This window comes from Fulmarus glacialis, unplaced genomic scaffold, assembly GCF_000690835.1.
Source record: "Fulmarus glacialis isolate BGI_N327 unplaced genomic scaffold, ASM69083v1 scaffold41537, whole genome shotgun sequence".
Lineage (NCBI taxonomy): Eukaryota > Metazoa > Chordata > Aves > Procellariiformes > Procellariidae > Fulmarus > Fulmarus glacialis.
In genome coordinates this window covers 19,926-30,769 of record NW_009225830.1, presented here as the reverse complement: position 1 = coordinate 30,769, position 10,844 = coordinate 19,926, and the positions used below count along the sequence as shown (strand labels likewise).

At 38.7% G+C, this 10,844-nt stretch overlaps 1 protein-coding gene across 1 annotated transcript in view; it reads right to left on the bottom strand.

Annotated features, from left to right (window-relative positions):
- Positions 1-483: 483 nt before the first annotated feature.
- Positions 484-10,844, bottom strand: part of LOC104080273 (collagen alpha-1(III) chain-like) — a gene marked incomplete at its 3' end in the record, with an annotated part of 18,242 nt that continues 7,881 nt past the window's right edge. The window contains exons 2-3 of the mRNA XM_009582608.1: positions 905-913; positions 484-683 (exon numbers count right to left, since the gene is read on the bottom strand). Coding sequence (XP_009580903.1) covers positions 484-683; positions 905-913 — 209 coding nt within the window. The remainder of the gene's footprint in view (positions 684-904; positions 914-10,844) is intronic.

The following is a 10,844-nucleotide window of genomic DNA, read 5'->3' as shown; positions in this document are numbered from 1 at the left end:
AACTCTGTGTTGGCATTACTTTCATGGATATAGATTGAGCATGCAGTCAACAAATAAGCTGTTTGCATTATTCCTATGCTTCTCTGTAAAATGAAAAATGTAATGGTTAACTGTTGCCCTCTGTCCCTTTCTACTATTTATCTGTGCCTGCTGCCTACATAAAACTGGGCTGAAGGACTTCATGCTTTCAGTTGCATAGCCCAAAGGACTAACAAGTATTTTATCAGATCTGGTACCAATTCTCTGATAGAATAGAGACATATTCTCGAATTTAATTAAAAGATAAAGCTGTGAAAGTTCAAGCTGTTTTTTTACTTGATTTGGCAAAATTTGCCCATCCTAAGTATTTGCCTAGAGTCAAAAAGTGACAAGCTTAGCATTTAAAAGAAAAGTGTTTCAGAGCATCTAAAAGAAAATGAATTGAGGTTGACATGGATCAAGAAGGCGGCAACACCAAAGTAACAACATTGAGAACAAACTTACTCTTGTAGGTTGTGGCGTTGTTTGTGGACAAACTGGACAGCACTCTCCAAAGGGAATCTCTGGGTTGGGACAGTCCAGCTCCTGGTCGTCACAGATGATATCATCGCAGAGAACAGATCCCGAGTCGCACACACAGATTTGGCATGGCTCTGGTTTCCAAACATCCCTGTCAGCATAAACCTGCCCAAGATGGGTACATCCTGCGACTGGAAAGAAAGACAAAATAGTGTTATTTCAAATGTGTTTTCCAAATCAAAGATGAATAACATGAAAGCTGTTGGATAGTCTGTTTTGTTTTCTATTGTAATATAGTTTATGCGTGTGAAGTAAAAGACTAAATACTTCTCTTCAGACACTGGGAGGATCTGTTACATTAATTGCAGAGTCTGCTCTGAACCTATAAATAGACATCAATGGAAACCTCCTGGAGCTGATCCAAAGCCCAATTAAATCTGTGATAATCATCCGTCTTGAGTAATTCTAGTGTCAGACTGAGTTACTGTGTAATTAGCAATTGAATTCTCTGCTGCAGCTAAAAAGCAATCGTGCCAAATCTCTCAAACAAGTGTATCATCGGCCCCCATGTGCCAACATGAGCACTTACACATGGATGCGGAATAAGCCGTCTGTCCAGCATGAACTCTTGTCACTAGCATCTTGCATTAATAGCTAGCACCAAGTATTTTCAAAATGTTTTTTGAAAGCCAACGTATGCGATAGATCTAAAAGAATGTTCACATTAATTGTCCAAATGGTTTGCAATTAATGTGTCATCTGGCCCGCTCAAATGTTGCAAGTGCCTGTATTTTCAGAAAAAAATATTGTTCATTTGTAATATTCATGGCTTTGTGAATTCCTTGCAACAGCTGTTCTACTGATCAAATTTGTAGATAATGAATTTGAAGAAACTGACGAAAACCAGCTTAAAACATTAAATTTTGGGTTTGTATTTTCTTAGAGAAACAAAATCCAGAAAGCCCGGTCATTTAAGCAACCAATACGAAAATAACACTACAAAGTTAGACAAGTTCCTTGTAAGTTTTGTAGAAGTTATTAGAAGTCTCAGATTGCAAATATAAGTATCAGTGAATGTCTTCAATAATGGAATAAGATTTTTTCCCATGAATAATTCAAAGAATTCAGTTTACAAAGGCAAAATTCTGGAGAAAGAACTATTTGTGTACCTACATCGTCCTTAAAACTTTAGTATCAGAATAAGTTACCTACTACGCATCATCCTTCAAAAAGGAAACAAAGTGCCGAAAAATGTAATTCAAAGCTCTGACATTGAAATTACCACCGGCTCCAGACAGAAAATTCTGAATGCCATCAAATTCAGATGGTCATAATGGTCATAATGGTCATAATGGTCATAATGGTCGTAATGGTCATAATTATGTAGCATGAGACTGAGTCCAAATTTATAGCGCGGTCCATTCCTATGGGTTATGCAGTCCCTTTTTCTTTTCTCACATGCGGCATCTTTCATCTCTGTTTTTTCTCTTTTCCACTACTGTGTTAGCACACTGGCCTATTTTTTCTCTTTACATTCTTTGTTTTTCTTTCTCTCTGTAACTTCCCTTTTCATCTTCCCTGAATCCTCTTGTCTTTTTACCTGAACAGTTCGCCTTCTTTACTGCCATACACTCAACTGAGCTTAGTTTTTCAGACTCTGCTCCCTTCCCAGTGCTTTTCAGCTGCTTTTCCTTGTCCATGTTACCCTGACTTTTTCCTCTGTGTCACCCATGAAATTCATCACCTCCTTGTATGAGCCCTGTCAGGGCAATGGGGAATACAACCAAGACCTCCTGGCTTACTGAGTGGAGAACCAGAGGGGGATATCAGAGCAGGGCACTGCATGGGATGGGAGGTTTCTTTTCCCAATTTCAACCCCACTACAGCTTTCTGTGTACACCGGCTTATGTTATTTCTGCACTTCAGCTATAAAAGAAGCAAACAGGAAAATGTTGACTTGTCAAGGCTGACACTACTTATGGTTAAGAGTTGGTTTTGACCACCAGCTTGATTAGAACAACAAGATGTCAAAGCTTCAAAAAACCCTTTTCAGGCATTTTCAAGCCAGTATTTTTTTTCTGTGCCTGATATCAGGCTGGGAGCCAGTATTTTACCTTCCTTTGACAACACAAAAAATCTTAAAATCCAAAACATTCCAGTGGCATATGAAAACTAATCCCCCTCAGATATTTTCTGTCACTTAGAAATTCACTTTTTCCTTTTCCCTTCGCTTCTCCACCTTTTGGACCTCACCAGAAACTTCAGATCCTGCACAAAAGAGGTGGAGAAGAACTGCTTATTTCCAGGACAGCATCTTCCTCACACACACCATGACACAGGGTCACGGCATCAGATGCTGCTTCAAAGGACACCGCCTAACAGCCACTACCTCTGAAGACATCCTTTCTTAGTCTGCCAAGCTAGATTTAGTTTCTAAAAAAGTTGCTTGGTTTCCCAGCTCTCACACCACAGAATCATGTCAGTGGATCCCAGGTAAATAAGATGATTCTCTGCTTAATTAATTGCTGACTGTTTCTGTGAGAACCATTTTCCTCCTTTAAGAAACCAGGATTTCACTGTGGGCACTTAGGAAAAAACAAACTGCCCAGCCTTGACAAGAGTAATGACAAATGTTTCCTGACAAACAGGAAGGCTGAAATGTATTTTAAAAATGAGAAGTGCAGTGTTATGAATGAAATTTTTTTATAGTCTCTCTAATGACTCATGAAAAAACCTGAATTATAAAGTGGCAAAAGCTGAGCAGCTCAGTGTATGAGTGGTTCGCTGTATACAAGACCTAGAAAGCAGTATACTGTGGGAGGCAGAACACCATCAAAGCTAATGGGGAGGTTAGAGCTTGTTATCCATCTAAAAGGAGCTGGTTGGATATACCGCAGAGAGCATGGGTGGACATAGATCCACTTCATCCAAGAGCAGTGTCCTCAGCTGTCACTCTGCTTAAGCACTTCCCAGCTCCACAGGTTAAAACGTCCTTCTCATTTACAAATATAATGAGGAAGGGAAGAGATGATTTTTCGTTAGTTTAGGGCAAAACATAGTTTATACATAACTGTTAAATAAAAATACTATGATACAGATCTAAAAGAATTAATAGTTACTGTGTGCACATGTAACGTACAGTTATAGGAATTGCATACACATAACAAAATGCATAGCGCGCACACACTTCTGTACCCATAAGATGTGTTTGACTATTTTTAATATTCAGATTTTCAGCTCTTGGTTTCACTCTCTCAACCTTTCAAAACCACAGGTTTTTTTTAGCTATGTGTTTAAGACAGCAAGGTTCTTATTCACTAGGAAATTCATATCCAAGAATTTGCATTTTCATATGTCAATTTTTTCTTCATCCTTACTTCAATTTCATTGATTTGTTGTTTTGTTATTTCCAGAGATGTGATCCTGCTGCCTTACAGTGAAGAGGACAGCTCGAACGGGGAGCAGAAAAGGGCCATCTTTCCCATATTTTTGCACTGCTGGCTAGAAAAGATTCTGTTTTCAAGACCTCTGCTCTTCTCTGAATCAGAGGCTTTTCTCAGTGACCAATTTTTCACACTGAGAATACTCACCTTTCCATGTTTTAGTCAACAATATCAATGAAAATCACGGAAGTTTAAAATGTGTCACAAAACGACTGACATAATTTTACAGTAGTAGGAAATAAAGCAGATTTCTCTGCATTTTTACAAGGTTGTCGTTCAGTTATTCTACAGTAGATGGCACCATTTAACAGAAAGAAAAGACAAAAAAATCGAAGACATCTGGATATAATGACATTCATATTTGCTTCTAACTTTCTGGACATTGTTAAATGAATTAAGAAATAAGCTAGGAGAGCTGCAATGAAAATCTTTGTGGCCTTTGGCAGAATGAGAGTATTAAATAGGTTTCCAAAGGAAACTTACATCTGGGAAGACTTAGTCTGTTCAAGACACCCCCTCTGTGCTCAGATGTAGATCTGTGTGTCAGCATGTTATGACATAATGCATTTTGCATTGCTCATAAAGATTAACCATTAGCTCCAAAATCCTTTGGAAAGCTGATTTGTGCTAAAGCACTGGCAAGTAACATATAGGAATAATAAGGTTATAAAAAAGCTGACTTGCCTACTTCTAGACTTGCAGTAAAACAGTCACATACTTGCCTTAGCCAGCTTTTATTATTGATTCCTGAACATACATATTAGCCTAAGATTTAAAAAAATATTCAACAGTATTCGCCTATGGCAATGCAAAATCTTACTGTTCTTCCTAGAGCCCTAAATACAGTGGCTATACAGCACTTCACTTCTATGGCAGTTATTGCAATGGTTTGTTGGAAGCTGTGTCAGTCTTTGAGTCATTGTACAAAACATTAAAGTTTAATATTTGAAAGCCTGAATAATTTTGCATTTATGCTGTTTACTGAGCATTCACATTTTTAAAGATTTTGCTGTGAGTAGCATTTCCCTGGGCCAGCCTAAAAAGTGAAGAAAAGAAAAAAAAGCACAATCTTCATCATATGCTGGTTTTGAATTATTTCCCATTTTCTAAGCAGACTAGCAGCTGTATGTAAGCAGACCAAAAGGGAAAGCTGAAAGGAAAATCACCATTTAGTCTCAAAGGACCTATAAGTATGGTACGTAAAAGAGCCCAAATGTGTACAGGGGGAAACAAATATGGTTGTTGTAGGCCCGAAGGATGACATGTCATAAGGACATAATCCCAATTCCAGTGAGGTGAATGGGAATTTGTTATCTAGTGCTATGACCTGAGAAGCTGACCTGTTTTGTAGTTGGTTTTGGCTTTGCATTTGTGCAAGCACCGTGATCATGACTTAACCACATTCATATGGCAAAAGGAAAAAATCTCCTAATAGTATCCTCAAAAGCCACAGGCTTTTCCACTTTGGACAAAGCAAATGTCCAGCTATTGCATTAGTAGCAGACTCACATACCCCATTTGCAGAGACGTGACTAAATGGTTAGAAATTAAAGAACATCTTGAACTTGTCTGGTTCTGCCTCAGAAAGGGCAATAGTCCACACAGAAGTGACTCACGATCCCCCAGCAGCCGCTCAATGATGGCTTAGGAAGCAAAACCGAGGAGCTTTGATCTGGGAGAATCTGATCACAAACACAATGAGTCAAGTTTTTGCTGTTATTTAAAGTGAATTTGTTAATGGGTAAAGCACTGAGATGAAGGAGGCCTTGCCTCTAACTTTGCCTGGATCCAAGTCTGCTGAAGCTAAGAGGGGTCTTTCTGTTGCTTTTTATGGACTTTTAACTGTACAAAACCTGTGCTTCCTTACTCTGACCCGGTCTTGGCCATTTGCTTTACAGGATGGCTACTTCAAAAAGTGTTTTTACATTTCTTCTATAGTAAATACATCTATTTATTGTGTATTCCAGCACTGTTTTATACATTGTTTAACCAAAGGACAAAATGGAAAGGAGATATATTGTTAATTTTCAGAGGAAATGCTATAATTCTCCCCTACACTGGAGTAGATGCAGGAATCCATCCCAGCGTCTGCAGCATCTCTGCTTTCCATTTACCGAGCAGAAAAGAATGCCATGGCGTCTACCTCAAAGCAAATGGTTTGGGCTCCCTGTCTGGAATTATGATGATGTTTATAAGAAAATCAAACATACTCATTCCATCCCATGATCAGTAATGGAAACAGACAGACTCTCATAATGAACTAATTGGCTTGCTGAGCCAGAATGGCCTGGTTTGTCTGCATGTTCTCCTGTCAGGTAAGTGCTGAGTACTTGAAAAGACTGAAATAGTGTCTGTTTCATAGGAGTCAGGAAAAGAGGTGGAAATATAAGAAAAGGAATGTTTTAACAAGATTTTTTTTTCAACTGCAAGGCCTACAGACATTCTCTCGGCTGGAATTGTCTTAAAACAACCAGCTAATTAATTGAATCCATTTCACATGGTGCACGAGGACATAAGGGCCAATTTGGGCATACCTACCTATTAGGACATTTTCAGATTTAATGGTACTGACGTAATACTTTGTAAGGCTTGTCCACCATGTGATTGGAGGTATCAGGAATGACACTTCGACTGATAAAACACTTAAATGCAGGCTGTGAAAAATCAGAGCAGGTCCATCTTAAAAATCCTTTCCTGCTCCATGTCCTGTGGCAGGAAGAACTGCTATCTGGTGGAATGGAAAGGGAGTATGACTGAATGGCTCACAGATTTCCCAAGTTTCACACCAAAAAGGACAGCTACATCCTGTGCTTTCAGACTGCAGCTGAAGCTTTCTTGCTTCTAGGGATGCTCGTCTGCCAAAAAAGCTGGTGTTTGAACAGTTCTGCCACTGCACCAGTCCCAGACGTTTTCCTCTTTACTCAGATGCAGAGCAAGAAAGAGAAAGCAGCATAGAAGAATGCTGGTTAATCATAGTATTGTACTTGTCTGTCAGAGGTGTTGCAGGAAGGAGACATGCACTGTTTCACTGGCAATGTATAGAAGAGGCTGGATTCTCAGGCAAAGGATCATTATGTCATGTAGCCAAACTGTCCTTGCTCTGAGATCCACCCAATCTGTCTTTCAGATTACAAAATAGAAAAAAAAAGCAAGCCTGCACTGGTACAAACAAGTATTTGCATTTTAAAAAAATCATTGCTCTTCCCTTTCATTTGTCTTTATAAGCTCCAAATGCTGCAACCTTTCTGCAGCTTTTAGAAATTTTAGAAATATCAGGATTAAAAAATATCCTTATGGCATATTTGCTACCAAGTAAAACACAAAATGCCTCTATTTTCCTTGCAGATTATTGGCTTTTTTCTAATATTTCAAAGTGTGATTTATGTTAAGAACTCTAATTTTTCTCCTTTATCTTCAGAGGGCTATTGTTCTTCTCAAAGGTAATGTGGTCTGAAGTGGCTGAATCTACCACATTGTTCTGACTCAACATTTATGTTTCACAAATTGCTCTATTCAGGCACACATGTTGACACCTTGAATGATGTTCTTCATGCAACTTCTAAAGGTCACCCTGCCACACAAGTGCTGCTTTGAAATAGGGACCAGAGATATCCCATCAGCGATACTGTTACACAACAGCCCCACTGGCTTCAGCTGGTGTCCGGCATAAAAAACAATGGCAGAAGAGTTTTCTTGTTTCAAAACTGCTAATAGGAAAACAAAGGGCAAGGAGGGTTTTTTGTTTGTTTAGTTGGTGGGGTTGTTTTTGGCAGAACTGTAATTTCAAATTGAGTCATACGAGGGGCAGGATAGAGCAGACTGCTGTATATCTGTCACCTTGCTTCTTTTTTGGGGTTGCCCAGAGAATTTTTATACCTGTTTCTGAACTTATAAAAGTCATTTTCAGAAAAACATCTGATGGATGCAAGAGATGGTTATACTACTTTTATTGTTAGCTATTCCTCGACAACATCATGGCCTAAATTGTTTTTTGTAAGGGAGGAAGATATTCCTGAATGACCAACTGTATTGAGATGTTATTCTGGGATTTCCTCTCCAAGGTCCTCTCTCAATGCGTTGACTCCGTAACCCAGACAATTATATTTATACTTCTGTCTTTTTAATAGAGATAGACCTGTTTTGCTATAATGTGCAGAACGTGTATCATTCATTCCTGATTAAGAGTAAACAGCGCCTGATCAGAATCTCCCTTGATTTTGGGCTTTGGATTGGACCTAAGGAACATAAACTTCTAATTATTCCAGAGGGAACTGAAGGTCTTCAGTGCCTGACAGAATCAAACCTTTTAATAAGGGTAACCGTTTGCAGGACACACAGTAAGTAAGAATTTAATCTTAATGCAGGGCATTCAATGCCTTTTAGAGGGACAATTGCATCATTTTTCAGTCACTCTTCCAATTATTGGTAAAACGCCTATGAGATTTTTCCATCCCCTCTATTCTTACATTACAATATTTTTGGCATATTACCTTTTGTGTCATTTGGTGTCACTCTAAAAATAAGCAGCAGGCTGCAATCACTTTATTTGTGGTTATTTAGTTGTAGCACTGGCATAAATTCTCACTAGTCTACAGTAATCTGATTTTAATGTGCTCCTTGTCTTTAGAGTGAATGATGCCAAATGGCACAAAGACTTGTGTCTAAGTGTTAAACCAAGCAGAAACTGACATAAATTCAAGGTCTGATGTGATTACGGATGATTTTATAGATTTATTAGTTTCTTTAAACATAAATCCTGCCCAATCCTTGGGCATCAATGAAGACTTCTACAGTCAGAGTCCAAGTGCCAAGGTAATCTTAATTTTCAACACTTGAACACTTCCAATTTTATCCCATAAGAAGCTGGTGCAACATATTTCTAAAGAAAAGAAATAGCTTCATGCTCAACATTATTAGGATCGATTAAGTGGAAAAATTTACCAAAATCCAGCACAAAATTTTGTCAGAGCTTTCAAAAAAAAATCACTCCCAAGGTATATCTCAAAGATATATATAATTCTGTGTTTCTGATTTTAGCTAGGACCACAAATTGTTTATAACATTGGAGGGGTCTTTGCAACATTTCTTGCAGTAGGTCTGTCCTGGCAAGAATAAAGAAAAACTGGAAAAGTCATTGTGTACAAGCAGGTTTCCCAGACAGTACAACCAGTCTGACAGATTCAAAGCATCATGAAGGTGACACTCAGCTTCTGAGCTACTAAGTGAAAGGGAACCATTGGAAATTGATAATTGTTACAGCTTGGTCTACATAGCACCTTGTGTAAAACACTGAACTAAAACTATTAATTCAGGATACTTTGAGCTTCTCGCAAGATAAAACCCAAAGGCTGTGTGGGGAAAAAAATGTATGATTTTGTTTTTCATTGCCTAACTTTGTTATTAAAACAATTTTTATCAGGTGATTAAAATTTCAAGTGGGACATGATCTTTTCTTTCCCCTTAGCTCAGTGAGAGGGCTAACAATTTTATGCAATGCTGTTTCTGTGGTTTGCCTTGGAAGAAATCAGCTTGATTCAATGCTTCTCTCCTGAGACTGAAACAGATGGGAAATGTTACAATGCAGTATAGTACATATGGTAATATCATTTATATTTTCAGATACATTGGACAAAGTCAGCCCCAATATAACTCCATGGCCATAGTGAATTTACATCAGAGATGAGTAAAGCAGCAGGGGGTCAAATTCTACACTAACATAACTCCCTGCACAATTTTATTGATTTCCCTGTAATTTCAGAAGTTGGAAGTAAATGAAGGGTTTGGTTCTTGAATTTCATATTCCAGTGACGGATTAAAGAACTCTGGCGTATTGTCTAAAGAAAAGAATCATATCTTTGGCTGCCAATAAACTAAAGGTATTTGTAATTCAGAAGGTCAGGGGGGAGATTCTGAATGCATAGAGCATCATTAACCTAGTTTCATCTGCAAAAGAGTTTGTATTCATTCACTCCTTATTCCAGTTTGTACTAATTCACCCCACATCCATTTTGGACAGTTTGTTGGATACAGATGGCAGTGTTTGAAATTCTTCTTAATTTGCCTCATAGTGGATATTAAATGGCTATTTGTGCACCAGATACAATGTTCTTATTGTCAACTTTCTAAGGCTACTAAAGTGAATATTGTGAGGGTTTTCTCAGGGTACCACAGACAACTTTCTTAATTTTGGGGCCACTTCTAAGTGTCAAGTTCTATGCCTATTTTTCAAGCATGAAAACTTAAGCATCTTCCTAACTAATTCCCTTGTCAGGTGAAAAGCCACAATTTTGGGGCAGTGAAGGGCCTGCACGCACAGAGTTGATTTTTATTAATATCAGAGGTCAGAAGCATTGCTATTGAAGTGGCTGCCTGAAGCCTGGCACACATTTAGCTCTCCTTGCTCCGCGCAGCAACAGCGCCTGCTGGCACAGGGTGAAAAACAGCTCCGCGTAGCAGAGGAGGGCTAGGACATCTTCAGCAGGCGTAGCCAGATCCACCAGAGTTTATCTGCCGGACTCCTTAAAAGGTATGAGCGGAAGAGCCTGAGCGAGGGAAAACCTGATAAATGAAGAGGCTCTTTACTTTTTTTTGATTCTTCACTGAAAGAAGTTTACAATGCTCATTCTCTCTTCAGCTACTCTAACAGGGAAAGAATCAGTTGGACTTGAATGCCTCTCTTCTTTCCTTTTTCTTCCCCCCCCCCCCCCCCCTCCATGTTTATGCTATTCTGTTCATACAAAAAAGAGGGATCTACAAAGAGGACCACCCTGCCAACGACTAAGCCACCAACAGGCTTAGAATATTGTGCAAAGAATCTTCGAAAAGTCTGAGCAGATTTCAATTACTCTTTTCAAAGATTTGCAATTCCCACTACACAGCCTATTGTTTGCTTTCACTAGGACA